Here is an 18,030-nt window from a genome sequence, read left to right as displayed (position 1 = left end):
TGACAACCTGATGCTGAGACAGGAAACACAAAAGAGACACAAACAATGACTGACTCAAACAATCACTCCACAACTATAAACACAGAGAAAACTGTGAGAGCGAAACCGTTTCTTGACCATTAACTGGTTAATTTTGTTAATAAACTTGATGTGAAAATCTGACAGACACGAAGGAAACTTACTGGACTGACTGCTACCACACAGTGTAAAATAAAATACAAAATTATATATAAAAAAGCGTATTTAAATATTCATATAAACAGTATAAAGTATAAATGTAAAAATACATAAACATAAAAATAACAACTATATATGTGTATATGTATATATATATAAAATAAATTAAAATAATAAATTAATTAATTAAAATAAAGCCATTTGTCATGTATAAAACTGTTTTTGTAGTGTAAACTACACATTTGAATAAAAAAAATCATATATAAAAATAAAAATATTCATATAGAATCTAAAAATATAAATAACATATAAATCTAAAAAAGAAACAAAATGCAAAAATATCAAATGCAATGTAAAAATGTATGGAAAATGCAAAAAATATAAACTAAAATTAAATATAAAATTGACTTGTGTATAACTTGTTGCAATGTACACATTCAATTTAAAATTATATGTATTTATTTAAACATATATTTACATAAAGATAAATACAACACTATATATAAATTATATACAATATATATCAATATATAAATATAAAAATAAAATGTAATCAAAATAAAATATTGATTTTTAAAATAAAATTAAATTACATTAAGCATTATATATGGAAAGTATATTAAACTACAACATTAAATATGAAATTATTTATTGTGCATTATTTGTTGTAAAGTATGTTTAATATAAAAATGATAAAAAAATATAAAAACTATCAATTAAAAATAAAGCCATTTGTCATGTATAAAATTGTTTTTGTAGTGTAAACTACACATTTTAATATAAAATCATACATAAAAATAAAAATAATATAAAAAACTAAAAATATAAATATATAACATATAAATCTAAAAAGTAAACACAATACAAAAATATCAAATGCAACGTAAAAATGTATGCAAAATGTAAACAATATAAAATAAAATTAAATATAACATTTCTTGCAATGTAGACATTACATTTAAAATTAGATTCATTTATATAAATATATATTTACATAAAGATAAATACAACAATATAAAAATAATATATAATATATATATCAATATATAAATATAAAAAAGGTAATAAAATATAAACTACAACATTAAATATGAAATTATTCATTGTGCATAAAATTGTTTGTTTTAGTGTAAACATGTTTAATATAAAAATGATATAAAAATAAACATACAATCTAAAATCAAAATACAATATAAAAATAATATATATAAATAAATAATATATACATATAAAAATTTAATTCAATAAACAGATGAAATATAAACTATAAAATTAAATACAAACTCTCTAAAAATAAAAGTCTCTCTCAACTGTAGATGACATAATCATGCAGATGTTTTCAGCAGCTGTCAGACGGGCAGCAATTTATGTGTGTGTTTGTGTCATTTTGCTGCCGCACTGGCACGAGTGTGTGTGTGTGTGTGTGTGTGTGTGTTTTCTGAAGTTATGAGTTTAACATCAGTGTGTTTCTGCTTACAGACTGTAAAGTCATCAGCCTCTGTTTACAACACGACACACACACACACACACACGTTTTGCTGCTGGTTTTTGAACAAAACGTCTCTAAATTTCTCAGAACTTCACATCTGAACGATGAAGCGACTGACGGCTGTTGTTATGAGGACACTGAGCATCAGGCTCAATTAAATTTAAAATTAAAATAACTTATTTTTTTACTTTATATAATTTATTAAAATTTAATTTTAACGTAAACAATTTAATTCACATTTATATATTTCCATATTTATGAAATTAACTCTAGAAAATAAAAATAAAATACAAAATTATATATAAAATATGTATTTAAATATTCATATAAACAGTATAAATTTAAATACATAAAAAAAAAAAAAATAATAATAATATAAACTATAAATTAAAATAAAGGCATTTGTCATGCATAAAATTGTTTTTGTAGTGTAAACTATTTTAACATTTTACATTTTAATATAAAAATCACATGAAGAGTTTATTTGCAAAAAGAGATATTAAAAAAAAAAAAAAATTTAAAAACAATCGTTGTGCATTCCAGTAAATGTCAATCAAAATGCAGTAAAAATAACAAAAAAAATACAGCTAACAATAAAACATGATAACATAATAAAAAACATGATTTTTGAAAATTAAAAAAAAGTTAGAGAGTTATCTGTTTTTGGAAATAAACTCTTCATATATAAAAATACAAATATTAATAATCTAAAAATACAAATATATAACATAAATGTAAAAATAAACAAAATGCATTTTTGCATTTTAATGGAAACAATTTAATTCACATTTATATTTTTCCATATTTACGAAATTAACTAAAAATAAAATACAAAATTATACATAAAATATGTATTTATATATTCATATAAACAGTATTAAGTATAAATTTAAATACATAATAATTAAAAATAAAAATATATAAACTATAAATTAAAATAAAGCCATCTGTCATGTATAAAACTTTCTGTAGTGTAAACTACACATTTTAATATAAGTTCATTTGCAAAAAGAGATATTTAACATAAAAAAATACTCTAAAAATATAAATATACAAATCTAAAAATAAACAAAATGCATTTTTGCATTTTAATGGAAACAATAATTTAATTCACATTTATATATTTATGAAATTAACTAAAAAAAGTGAAATTAATAATTAAATAAAAGATTAACATTTACATGTTTACATATTTATGAAATGAACTAAATAATTAAATAAATAATTAAATACATAATTCTAGAAATTGTAGAATTCAATTCTATAAATATTAAATATATAATAAACACACATTAAAATATTAAATAAACATTTAATAAATATATTTTATAATTCAATAATTTGAATAAATAACTGAATTTAATTAATTACAATGTTGCTGGAAAATGTAGTTTAAAATATAACATCTAAAATAATGTATCAAATAATAAAATAAAATAATTATTTTATATAATATTTAGTTTGAAATTTAAAATTGAATTCTAAATATATCCTTCTTTTTTTCAGGCTCTATTTAGTGTATTATTTGTGGACAATCCTTGTGTAATCCAGTGGGTAATTAAATCTTTCTCTTTTCCTCCTGTCTCTGACCTCTGCAGTCTCTCTTTCACGTGTTTCTGTCTTGTCAACACTTTCTAAAGATATCTGCGCTCACGGCATCCAAAACATCAAGCGACTGCTAAAATTACCCCGTTATATCAGTTACAGAACCACTTCAGCTCTGATATCCGAGCACTGATTCACTACAGCAGAGCCGGACATCATGAGCCACATCACATCACATCACCACATACATGTCACTGGAAAATGAGTAAATACACTCAGTAATCACGTAACGGAGCTGCTTTCTTATTTGGATCTGGATGGACTCAAATCAAAAGACCAGATGATTCATCTGAACAAATGAATCAGTCTAACAGATGATTCACATTATGAATCACTTGAGTTCAAACCAGTCAAACTGATGTAAGAAACACATTCAGACTCCTGATTCTAGTTGGATGAAGAGTTACGGTTGTTTACAGTCAGTATTATGTAATCAACTTCAGTCTCAAATAACACCGTCACGCTGGATTCAGTCAGTCAACATTAGACTTATAAGACATTAAAAAGAAATGTACAAAAGTGATTTTATCTCCATTGAAAGCACATTAAATGTCAGTTTTTGGGAATAAAATGTCAAAATTTTGTTGAAATAATGTTACATTGTCATTCAGTGTAACAATATTTATGTCAAAATTCAAACAACATGTTTATTCTGACTTGTTCATATTAAAACATATTAAAGAATAAGGAGCATATTACATTTTATTGTTTTAAATGAGTGAAAATCTTACTGACAAATGAGCAGAACCTAGGATAGTGGCATATTTTATTTGTAGAATGTGTAGAATTACAACTAATTAGTATTTTGGGGTGAAAGTCTTTTCATTAGTTTTTTTAATATGTCATAAATTGATTTTTGTTGTAAATATGCCTGACAAGATTGTTACACTGAATGATATTTTAGTGGGTGTCTTCTGTGAACTAAGGAAAACCAAAACAAAAATGCTTTAAATAAACAGAAAACTTTTTAATATTGTTTTGGAAAACAACAATTTAATGCAATATTACACTTATTGTTTTTATTCTTAATTCTTACATTATTGTCTTTGACCCATAAATATAATATATTTAAATACAAAATATTTTATATTTTAATTACTTATTAAAATATATAAAGAGTTTAAGTTATATTTATTTCTATTATAGTTTTTATCAATATTTTGAATTATTTAAATTATTTATATATATATATATATTTTTTTTTTTTCCATTTTAAGTTTACTTAAAGTTGTAGTAGGTTTTGTGTGTGTGTGTTTTAGTAATTTTTTTATGTCTGTGTAGTTTTCATTTATTTTTTATTTCAGTTTTAGCTTGTTATTTTAATAATATTTAGTAGTAGTAAGTTAAACTATACGAAAAAGAGGAATGTTGCCTTGGCATCAAGCTAAAATAAAATAAGTTCAGGTTTTTAAATATTTTATTTCAGTTAAAGTTTCATTTCCAGTAACAAAAATTGTTTTCTGGTTTTAGTTTTAGTTAATCCTATATTGTAACACTAAATAATAAAAAAAACCATTTATAATATAATACATTATTAAAATCCAAAGTTGCATCTTTGAATATGATTTAATGGATTTGAACATGAACTAATGAACTGTTGTACTTCTGTTAATGAACATTAACGAAGATTCATCAATACTGTAACAAATAATTTGCTCATTTTAATACATTTTAAATCGACTACTGGAATCCTGTGGTAAACTTTCACATGTTCTCTGATCTGATCTTTAATTGTCATAAAACATGCGGGTAAACAAAGAAAATATTACATTTAGTAAGTCAAATATATTTCACAAGTGTTTTTATTTTGATTGTTTACAATTGGATGTATTTATTTTTTTTATTTATTTTTACATTTCTGATTTAACTAATAAATAGCTTTTTATCCGCTGCTGTTCACTGAAGAAAGCGAGTTCAGTTTGTAAATACGGTTTTATTTTCCCGCCTCGCTGACCCGCATGTGTCACGGTAACCGTTGCCATGGAAACCAGACTGCCACCGTCTCAAGACCTGCTGTTTGGACGGCGATCGCCGTAAATCTGTTTTACTCTCAGATTAATCACTCTTAGGGTCCGCTGAGGATTAAGACATTCTCAAGAAGATCCCGAGTGTAATCAGAACAAGACAATGATCAGATCCGTCCTGATACTTAAGAAATCAAAACACAATCACACTGGATTTCAATCACAGCACACTATAGGAGCATATGAAACATGTTTGATTTTTTCCCAAATTCTGTGCATTTTGTTTCTATCCGTGTATTTTTCTAGGTTCCATTTTAATGGTTTGATTCAATTTTAACACCCTAAAACCATGTTGAATCATAAGATTGTATAAATCATAAAACTTTAACAATAATGGATTACATTTCTTACCATAATAAGGTTCTATAAAATGTTTTCGTTTTAATTTTCCAAAATTCTGAACGTCATTTTAATGGTTTAATTAAATTCTAATTATTCAAAAAGCATGCTCAATCATTTCTTTGTTTACCTACTTATTTATTTAAGAAGTATTACTAATTTATTTTATTTATTTTTATTTATGTATATATTTTTGACAATGATAAACTTTTATGAATTTTTTTTATTCTGTTTTAATTTTCCAAAATGTTGTGTTTTCCATTTGAAATTTCTGAATTTTATTTTAATGGTTTAATTAAATTTAAATCATTCAAAAAGCATGTTTAATCAATTGAGTTCACAAAAATTTTACTATTTGTTTGTTTGTTTTCTTTTTTATTTATTTATTTTTAGACAATAATTGGGCCCTATAAAATTAAGTTTAAATTCCATTTTATTTTTCTCAAATTCTGTTTTAAAATTTTTGTTTTCAGAAAATTTAATTAAATTATAACATTTTAAAACCATGTGGAATCATAAAACTTCATAAAACTACTACTATTTAATAATGGATTACACTTCTTACAATAATAAGGCTCAAAATTCTGTTTAAATTTTCAAAAAAATGTTGTCTTTTACATTTGAAATGTCCGAATTTCATTGTAATGCCTTAAAGGAGATTCCACTTCCAGAACAATTCACAGATAATTTACTCACCCTCTTGTCATCCAAGATGTTCATGTCTTTCTGTCTTCAGTTGTAAAGAAATAATGTTTTTTGAGAAAAACATTTCAGGATTTTTCTTCATATAATGGACTTCATTGGTGCCCGATTTTGAACTTCCAAAATGTAGTTTAAATGCAGCTTCAAAGGCTCTAAACGATCCCAGCCGAGGAAGAAGGGTCTTATCTAGCGAAATGATCGGTCATTTTTTTTTTGGAAAATAAAGTTTTTTATACTTTTTAAGCAAAAAAGCTGGTGTAGCACAGGCTCTGGGATGCGCGTTCATGACACTACGTACTATTGAATCACGTCGAAAGGTCACGTGGATCTACAGACCCAGTGTTTACAAAGTGAACACGCAAAGACTAAGAAAGTGCAAGTAAGTCAAGCATTGTTTACGAACAAAAAGCTACAACAATGTCGGACGATTCTGAAGTTGTAGGTGAAAATAAGATGGAGTTTTTCTCCATACTCAGTACACAGACGATGAACTTACACGTGATTCGTAGTAGTGATGGGAAGTTCGGTTCATTTTACCGACTCGGACCTTTGAGTCTCATTCAGCAAAATGAACGAATCTTTTTTCGAGTCATTTCGTTCCTGTTTAGCAAAATATAATTACAATGTTACGTGTTACTTCCCTAACACATCTACTGCTTACACAAACGCTGATCACACTTAAAACAAGACAAAACTATAATGCTATAAGAAACAGAAAAGATTCATTCATTGTTTATCTGGGTCTTTAGTCTATGATTAGTTCACCTCACATCTTATCTGACAAGTTTTCGGGTTTGAGTCGTTCGTTCATCACGTGACGCCCCATAAGATGAATGAACCACTCGAAAAACAGGTGAACTAATTCCAGTACAGAACCTAACAGGATGTTGTGCATGTGTGACTGAATGAATCACTCCCCGAGACGACTCATTCTTCCCGAGTCACATTAAAGATTCGTTCAAAATGAAAGAATCGTTCAAGAACGACCTGTGAACGTGCATCCCAGAGCCTGTGTTACACGAGCTTTTGTGCTTAAAAAGTATACACATTTTTATTTTTCAAAAATCGTTTCGCTAGATAAGACCCTTCTTCCTCGGCTGGGATCGTTTAGAGCCTTTGAAGCTGTGTTTAAACTACATTTTGGAAGTTCAAAATCGGGCACCAATGAAGTCCATTATATGGAGAAAAATCCTGAAATGTTTTCCTCAAAAAAAATAATTTCGTTATGACTTCTCCTTTAACTAAACTTTAATTATTCAAAATTTAAATAAATCAATTATTCAAAAAGCATGCGGAATCAATTGAGTTCACAAAAACGTAACTCTTTGTTTGTATTAGTATTATTATTATTTTATTTTATTTATTATTTAATTTTATTTTATTTATTTCAATTTTTCATTTATTTATTTTTTATAATAACTGTGCCATATGAAATACACCATGAATTGAACCATATGCCATATGAAATTGTTTGTTTTTGTTTTTTTAGAAATTCTGTGTTAGTCAAATTTCTATTAAATCATAAATCACAATATCAAAATTGGTGATAATAGTTACAATTAATATACTTAAAATGTAATAATCAAAAAGAATGTAAAATCAATTGAATTTATAAAAGTGTGCTATATACATACATATATATATATATATAATTTTTTTCCTCCAGAAATTCAATGTTGTTAATTTAATTTTTCTGGAGTTATGGTTTAATACAAAAACGGTGGTGATTAATTAAGGCATAAAACTTTAACAATTAAATGAATTTTTAGTACAAATTAATTCAATTTAATTACATGTTTATTTTATTAAGAACCAAATTAATCAGTTCCTTTTTTTGGCAAACAATGTGCAGCACAACAGAGTTTTACTGTTAAAATTAAAACATGGGAAGAAAAATTGTTTATTTTTATTTAATATAAACAACAATTTTAATAATAATAATAATAATAATATTACTATATATATATATATATATATATTACTTTTGTTTACTATATACGTATTACAATATGTTTTACAGTACTATACTAATACGTTTCTGTTGAACTTTTATTTTGGTGGGTTACAGTGAAGTTTCTGTGTAAATGAAAACAGTTTTTATCTTAAATTAAATGGTAAAACCCAAAATTCCGTGACATTCCGTGTTACAGTAAACTCCATTTTTATGACTGGATTCCGTGATTCCGTCTGTTTCTGCGTTTACGTGATTGTGTGTACTGTCTGCATATGTGTGCACAAAATATATTAAAGAAATAAAGCACTTAAGGTCACGTGACACAGTGATTTCAACAACACAACACACAGTCAGTCCAGCGGGATGATGGGAGTCGAGAGGAAGCAGGTGGTGGGAGACTTAAAACTCTTCATCTGTCCACTTAAAGCCCCACACACACACACACACACACACACACACACACACACACACACACACACACACACACACACACACACACACACACACACGCACACACACACACACACACGCACACACACGGTGTCAAATGTTCGTCTGCGCTGACACAGGAAATGCGACCACATACAAAGGCATGCTGGGAAGTCAAGTGTGAATTTTAATGAATCTGATGAGAGAGGGCCATCAAAGCCCCGCCCCTGACCTTTGACCCTCCCTGATCTCTAACGGCAACAGCCAATGAGACACTTGACCCGCCATCCAGGAATAGACACACTATCAGAGAGACAGACGCTTCATAACGATTACAACCGTGACTCAGAGCCTGACCACACACACATGCACAAAACCAGAAATATCGCAGCAAAATTATTTCTAATAGAAGCCTCTTCATCAAAAATGTTTCTAGAGCAGCAAATCAGCATATTAGAATGATTTCTGAAGGATCATGTGACACTGAAGACTGGAGTAATGATGCTGAAAATACAGCTTTAATCACAGAAATAAATTACATTTTAACAGACATTCATATAGAAACAGCTGTTTTGAAATTATAATAATATTTCACTATTTTTACTGTATTTTTACTGTACTGTACTCACCGATACACGCGTGAACACGGACGCTCAGCTGGGTGCGTAAAATCACACTATGCTTTTTTCCTCTCCTACAGACACAGAGAAAAACAGAAATAATGATTAGAACAGAAATTAATAAATAAATCAGAAGAGATACTGACCAGAAACACACACACACACAAACACTTCAGAAGTCATTCAGCTCTTCTGATATCAGTGTATGAGCTCTTGGCTCTTCTGGGAAACGTCGCTCAATATTAACATGCCATTGATAAGAAACACGAGAACCGGCTGATTTATTGCTGACCTCATTTTATTCCTCCATGCAGATGTTCTTCCATCATGACCTTTTATTCTCTACTCATTTATTTATAAATAAAATTAAACTCATTATGACGAGCTTAGTAAAAAAGAAATATCCAAGAAATAGGATGAGGCAAAAAAATTGTTTACAATATATAAATATATATTATTTTATTATTTTAAATTTATTAAAATACACTATTTCAGTACATTTTGATAAATACTTTACTAAAATCAGTTTTGAATAAAAAATGTAAAATTAAATAATTTAATATAAAACAGTCAAAATAAAGCTTACCTAACATTTTTGAATTTGAAAACAAAATTAAAAACATGGTAATTGTAAAATAATAACTGCAATAATATTTGATGACAATAATTGTAATAAAAACAGTTATAAAATAATTGTAAAATAAAAACAATCAAATAAAACACGAAATAAAATTACTAAAAATAATTACGTTAAAAATAAAACAATTAAAAAAAACTTGCTTAAAATGATTAAATCATTAAAATATACGATTTTTTAAATATGAAAACAATCAAAATACAACTACTAAAAATGTATTTAATCATAAAGATCAAAACCAAATAATCAATCAAAATAAAACTGACAAAAAATAAATAAATTATTTAATTATTAAAATTAAAACAATAAAGGTAAGACTTATTAAATTAATTAAAAGGTACAATTTAAAAGAAAAATACAAAAAATGAAACCCTTACTAAAAATTATATTATGAAAATGCTAAATAAAATAAAAATATAAATGATAAATAAATAAAATAAAAACGTGATCAATAAAAAAAAAAATCAATTCTATGATCTTCTGTAATGTGAAAAGTGTCAAAAATCAATACATTTATCTTTTATGTTTTGTTTTTTTGGTGGATAAAATATATAATAATGAAAGAAATATTATTTACATCTTTGTAATTTATATTACATTTTATTAGTAATACTGGATGTGGAAAAAAAAAACTACCATTCAAAAATTTGGGATTTATTAAGTCTCTTATACTCATCAGGGATACTGCTATGATAAAATAAATAAATAAATAACAGTAAAATGATTTAAAAAAAAATTAAATAGAAACAAATCAAAATAAAACAATTAGTAATAACATATTGAATCATAAAAACATAAAAGTAAAATAAATTAAAAAAGTAAATCAAAGTAAAAACAACAAAAACGAAAATACTAACATTTATTTTCATCGTAAAATTAAAATAAATAATTTAGAATCAGCACAATCAAAATGAAATAAAACTTACTTAAAATGAATGAAATCATAAAAACGGTGAACTAAATTATTTTACATTATTTTACAATACATTATTTTATAAAAAAAAAATGAAAAGCTAAAATTCACAATAAAAAAAGTAATTAAACAGTAAGGTAAAAATAAAAAATTAAAACATTTGCTAAAACAAAATGCAAAAAAAGAATTTTAAAATAAAAACAATCAAAACAAAATTACTAAGCTTTTTTTTTTAATCAAAAAGTTAAAATTATGTTCTGCCCAATATTTTTGTGGAAACATTCTGTAATACCTTTCATGTTTCAGGATTCACAGATAAACAGAAAGTTCAAAAGAACAGCATTTATTTGAAATATAAATCTTTTGTAACATTATAAATGTCTTTACTGACACTTTTCATCAGGTTAATGTGTCTGTGATGAATGTGTTTGTTATAATTGCCTGTTTGACTGATTTGAGATCAGCTGCATTAGGATCTTGTACACAAAGCTGCTCATCGACACACACACAAACACACAGCAGTGCGATTCACACACGGTACGGAGCGACACCAGCGCTGACCTCTGACCCCTCAATACAAACACTAATAAATACAGCAGGAGGGATTCGCTCGCTCCATCTCAGTGTGAGACGAACATTCAACCGCTTCACTTCATCAGCACAGACTCTGTGTGTCAGAAACACGTCCAGATAAGCAGTCACACACACACACACACACACACACAGTGACAGGAAGGTCTGACTGATGGCAGAAACTTTCACATGTCAATCATCTGTCAGACGCACGTCAGAACACACACACAGTACAAACACACCTACACACACACACACACACACACACTGACACTGCTGTCAATCACAGCCAGAGACGAACACAAACACACACCAGAAACTCCTGCCATGAGATACTGATGCTCACACACACAAAAACACGTGGAGACGACTGAATCCACTGATGAAATGTAAAAAAAAAAAAAAAAATTAAATAAAATAAATTAAAAAACAACATCATCAAAATAAAACAATTACTAAAAAAGAAATACAAAAGAATATTATATATAATAATAAATATAATAAAAGTCAAAAAAAATTATAAAACCAAATAAAAAACAATTACTAAAAATGAGTTATCACAAAATTAAATAATTTAAAATAAAACAACCAAAATAAAACTTAACAAAAGTAAATAACTAAAAACAAAAGTAAAAACAAGATAACTGTAATAAAACAACTGTAATCATTTTTAAACTGAAATAATTGTATTACAATTGCAAAATAATTGTAAAATAAAAACAACCACATAAAAACAAAATAAAATTACTACTATTACTTTATACTCTAAAGTATAAAATAAAAGTATAAAATCATAATAAAACATAATAAAACTTACCTAAAAAAATTACATGCTTAATATAAGATAATTTAAAATAAAAACACTCAAAATGAAACTTTCTGAAATTGTCAAATAATAAAAATACAAGCTTAAATAATTTATAAAAAGCAAAAACAAGCAAAATAAAATGACTAAAAATGTATTAAATCATAAAGATCAAAATCAAACTGACAAAAAATGTAGTTATAAAAATGCAAAACTAAAATACATGATTTTAAAATTAAAACAATAAAGGTAAAAGACCTTTTAATTTAATTAAATAATAAGAATGTACAATAAAAAAATTACAATAAACACTAAAATTACTAAATCTAAAAATAAACACTAACAATAAAATTATAAAAATACATAATAATTTTAAAAAACATTAAAATAAGATACTAATATATATATATATATATATATATATATATAATTTGTTTCATGTGATCATTAACATCAGAGAACTGTATTAATTTAAAATCTCAGGGTGTCTGTAAGTCAGTATTTCAGCTTTTAGGAGGTTCACCTGAGAAATGATGAATCCCTGAGAGCTGATATACAACACACGAGACATCAAAAGTAAAAAGCAGGACACTTTATGTCACTGATTGAGACGAATGAAAACAAGTGGATCAATTTACCTGAATTCACCCTACAGATGAAATGACTGAATAATCAGCAGAAACACTAGGGATGCACCGATGTATCGGCCGACAATATTTATCGGCTGACTTGGATTATTTTAAAGCCGTGGGCATATCAGAAAAAGCATGCAAAGGGCCGAGAGCGATAGCTTATTAATTGCTTAACTGCATGGAGACAATGAGACATGTCTGTTGCATAATCCAATTTCCTCTGGGCAAAATAATTAAATGCGGTTTCAGTATCGGCCAAAAAAATCCTATCGGTGCATCCCTAATAAATAATGAAACAAAGACACTGTGACAGAGTTCATGTGTACTGAATATCACAGATAAAGAGACAACGGTCAGTCCAGACGTCCTTTACACAAATACACACACACGGCATCTGACTCATTCTCACTTGTTTAACTCAGTGGCGTATTTGGAAAATAGCTGACGGATCACGGGACACCCGACAACAACCCGCAAAAACGTCAACACGGGATCTGATGCTCATCCAGAACACAAACATGAGCTCACGCACACGCATGACCGCCTACATTTACATATCAACACCTGATCAACTACAGCGGCAGATCGACCAATCAGAGGCCATTTACATATGAAAATATGAAACAATTACTAAACTAAATTATTACTAAATTACTAATTTTTTTTTAACATTTTTAAAAAGTATTACAAATAATTAAATTTCAAAATATAAACTTCATTCAAAATTAAATATAAACTAAAAAAATAAGCTTAAATAATAAAAAATGTAGGTAAAACAAATACTAAAAATGTTTTAAATCATAAAAATTTTAAATAAAAACAACCACAATAAAAAATTGTTAATTTTTAAAAACCTTATTAAATCATAAAAATGCTATATTAAAATACCTAATTTTATAATAAAACAATCAAAATAAAACAATTACTAAAGTTATGATATCATAAAATATTGAAAATAAAAAGGTTTGTAAAAAATGTATTACAAATTATTAAAGTTCAAAATATACATTTTAAATACAAAATATTAAATATAAATTCAAAATTAAATATATTAAATATAAACTTTTAAAAAATAAGCTAGATAAAACAGCTACTAAAAATGTATTAAATCATTAAAAAATATGTTTTATTATTTTTATTTATTTATTTATTATTTTAATTATTTTTTATTAAAAAAATTTATTTTAAAATAAAAACAATCACAATAAAACTTTTAAAAAATTATTTTTAAAAATGTATTAAATCAGAAAAATGCTAAATTAAAATACCTAAATAATGAAATATAATAATGAATAATGAAATCATTAAAAATATAAATAAAAACATTTAAAATAAAATGTATTCAAAATAATTAAACAGCAAAATAGAAAATTTAAATACAAATAAATTAAAATTAAAACATTTATAATTTTTTTTTACAAATAATTCAACTTCAAAATATACATTTAACATTAAACATATTATATATAAACTTTAAAAAATAAGCTTAAATAATAAAAATGTATTAAATAATGAAAACAACCACAATAAAACTTTAAAAATTTGTTAATTAAAAAAAACCTTATTAAATCATAAAAAAGCTAAATACCTAATTTTAAAATAAAACAATCAAAATAAAACAATTACTAAAATTATGAAATCATAAAAAATATAAATAAAAACATTTAAAATAAAATGTATTAAAAATAATTAAACTCCAAAGTAGAAATTTGAATATTAAATATAAATTCTAAATTAGGAATATATATAAATACAAAATGTATTAAATCATAAAAATGTAAACATTTATTTAAAAAAAAAAACATTATTTCAGAATTAAAATAAATATCAACACCCAATCAACCACACCTGTAGATCAGCCAATCAGAGGAAAATGATCAAGAAACACTACATTAGGACTGTTTTCAGTGCTTGACTGGCATTATAAGACTTCAGAAACAAAACAGTGATTCTCCATCACATCATTTCCTGTCAAAACATCTTTCAGAGCACATTTTCTCCCAGATCTGATGAGTGAGGGACGCGTTTACTGACCCGACAGCAGATACGAGTCCAGACGCCTCATTCTTTCCATGAACTCACCATTCCCTGAAACACGGAGATGAGAAAGACCAAAAACAAGACACACGGGACTGAAAAACCTTCCAGAATCTTCCAGAGATTCTCAACATACAGTCCGCAAGCCGATCCCAAACAGGGAAATGATCCCCGTCTCTCCTCTGTAAACCGAGACTGATCAGCTGCTGAGATTTTCAGTTCACATTTCAACAATTTAACGACACATTCATGTTCACACGTCTCTGAAGACAGTTAATCGTGTTTTAGGAATCCAATCCAAGTGATCTGTAGTAATAAAATTTTAGCAATCAAATTTGTAGTAACAGTAGTAGTTTTATTTGATTAATAACTCTAATCTGACAAAATTAAAGACAGAAATACATGGTGTAAATACATGTAATATTTTGAATTAGTTTTTATTTTTATATTTTACATTTACTTCTTACCTTTGTTGAAGTTTTAGTAAATTTATGTCTATACATTTTTATTTCAGTTTTAATTTTTAGTTTAGTACTTTAAATTAAACTAAATGAAAATGAAAAATGTTTTAAATAATTTTAAAATTAAAATAATAAAGGTAAAAGACCTCAAATTAATTAAATAATAAAAATTGACAATTAAAAAAAAAGTACTATTAAAATAAAACACGTACTAAAAATAAAATCATAAAAATGTTACAATACATAATTAAACAAAACATTAGAATAAGATACTAAAAAAATGAACGATTTTATTCGTTTATCATTTCATGTGATCATTAACCGACATCAGAGATGTCTGATGGCGTTTAAAGAACATTAAAGTTAAAGTTTTAATAATTTTATGTGTATATATTTTTATTTCAGTTTTAGCTTTTAGTTTAGTATTTTAAATTAAACAAAATAAAAATGAGAAATGTTGCTTTGGCAACTAGTGGAAATAAAAAATATATATTTTAAGTAGTTTTTAAAAATATTTTATTTCAATTAACGTTTATTTTATTTCAAGAAACAAAAAAAATATTTATGGTTACAATATGCTTTTTACATTTTTTTATTAATTATAATAATGATTAATTATTGAAATAATACATTGTATTATAACATTTATTAATTATTATAATAATAGTTAATTATAACTAGATAAAAAAGTTTGTCAAGATAAACTTTAGGTTGCCTTGAGAAAGCCGGACCAGAACGTTTTAAAAAGTTGTAGTTTAAGAAGTTTTAGAAAGTTTTAAAGTCTTAAAAAGATTTAAAAGTTTTAAAAGTAGTTAACATGTTGCTAACTTGTTTCTAGCATGATTAGCAAGTTGCTAGCATGTTTATAGCATGATTAGCTAGTTGTTAACATTTTGCTAGCATGATTAGCAAGTTGTTGGCATGTTGCTAGCATGTTTCTAACATGATTAACAAGTTGCTAGCATGTTTCTAGCATGTTTAGCTAGTTGTCAGCATTTTGCTAGCATGATTAGCAAGTTGTTGGCATGTTGCTAACATGATTAGCAAGTTGTTAGCATGTTTCTAACATGATTAACAAGTTGCTAGCTAGTTTCTAGCATGTTTAGCTAGTTGTTAACATTTTGCTAGCATGATTAGCAAGTTGTTGACATGTTGCTAGCATGATTAGCAAGTTTCTAACATGCTGCTAGTCTGTTTCTAACATGATTAACAAGTTGCTAGCTAGTTTCTAACATGATTAGCTAGTTGTTAACATTTTGCTAGCATGATTAGCAAGTTGTTGGCATGTTGCTAACATGATTAGTAAGTTTCTAACATGTTGCTAGTCTGCTTCTAACATGATTAACAAGTTGCTAGCTAGTTTCTAACATGATTAGCTAGTTCTTAGCATTTTGCTAGCATGTTTCTAACATGATTAACAAGTTGCTAGCTAGTTTCTAACATGATTAGCTAGTTGTTAACACTTTGCTAGCATGATTAGCAAGTTGTTGGCATGTTGCTAACATGATTAGCAAGTTGTTAGCATGTTGTTAGCATGTTTCTAACATGATTAACAAGTTGCTAGCTAGCTTCTAGCATGTTTAGCTAGTTGTCAGCATTTTGCTAGCATGATTAGCAAGTTGTTAACATGTTGCTAGTCTGTTTCTAACATGATTAACAAGTTGTTAGCCTGTTGTTAACATGTTGCTAGCTTGTTTCTAGCATGATTAGCAAGTTGCTAGCATGTTTATAGCATGATTAGCTAGTTGTTAGCATGTTGCTAACATGTTTCTAATATGATTAGCAAGTTGCTAGCATGATTCTAGTTGCTAGGGATAGATAAATTGATTGATTGATTGATTAGAAATACAGTACATAGAGGTTTGATTGAGTCTCAGTGGATTCTGGGAGTTTTGACAGTTGTAGTTTGAATAGTTTTGGCTCATTTGAACATTCCGTCAATGTAAGTCTATGGGATTTTTTCCAATTTTAATTGTCATTTGTAGGAAAATCGTAAGTCCGATCAGTTAAAAAAGATACAGCACACTCCATCAGAGGTGCGTTTCCCAAAAGCATCGTAAGCTAACTATGATCGTTAGCTCCATTGAAATCTATTGGTAACGACGGAACTTACGACCACAGTAGTTGCTTTCGGGAAATGCACGCCAGATCAGTCTGAAGATCTGGGCTGAGTTTGGAGTTTGTAGAGTTAAAGCTCTAGGACGAGTTAGAGTTGATAATTTTAGTCTCAGAAGAGGAATAATCATATTAAGTTTAAACAGCATTTCAGTAAGTTGACTTTCTCCAGCCAACTCAATAATTATGCTGCGTATACTGTGAAACAACAGTCTTCCTTCTCTAATCATCAAATCCACTTAAACCCCACCCCTTCAATCTGAGAGCCACTCCCACATCCTAACATCCAATCAGCAATGGAAGCACAGAACCAAGCCCCGCCCCACACTTGATGTGAGTCATAATAAATCATGCATCATAATCTGCAGCAACTTCAGCCTTAACATCACATTAAATTCTGCCCATTTCCAGACAGACTTTTTATTATTTTGACATTTTCAAAACACAAACACATGAGCTGTGAGATGATGATGACATGCTATCTGTGCTGCCGCAGTGACTCTGTACTGCAGTGAAGG

The 18,030-nt window shown here is 26.9% G+C and overlaps 1 protein-coding gene across 4 annotated transcripts in view; it reads right to left on the bottom strand.

Moving 5' to 3' along the window:
* The window catches only part of fhod3a (formin homology 2 domain containing 3a), a 72,914-nt gene that overhangs the window by 44,634 nt on the left and 10,250 nt on the right, over positions 1 to 18,030 (bottom strand). For all 4 annotated transcript variants that reach the window (XM_051136961.1, XM_051136962.1, XM_051136963.1 and 1 more), the window contains exon 3: positions 9,349 to 9,413. In XM_051136961.1, the coding sequence (XP_050992918.1) occupies positions 9,349 to 9,413 (65 nt within the window). The remainder of the gene's footprint in view (positions 1 to 9,348; positions 9,414 to 18,030) is intronic.

The sequence above is a fragment of the Labeo rohita genome, chromosome 19, assembly GCF_022985175.1.
Source record: "Labeo rohita strain BAU-BD-2019 chromosome 19, IGBB_LRoh.1.0, whole genome shotgun sequence".
Taxonomy (NCBI): Eukaryota; Metazoa; Chordata; class Actinopteri; order Cypriniformes; family Cyprinidae; genus Labeo; species Labeo rohita.
Note: the sequence above shows the minus strand (reverse complement) of the source record. Positions and strands in the feature narration are given on the sequence as shown.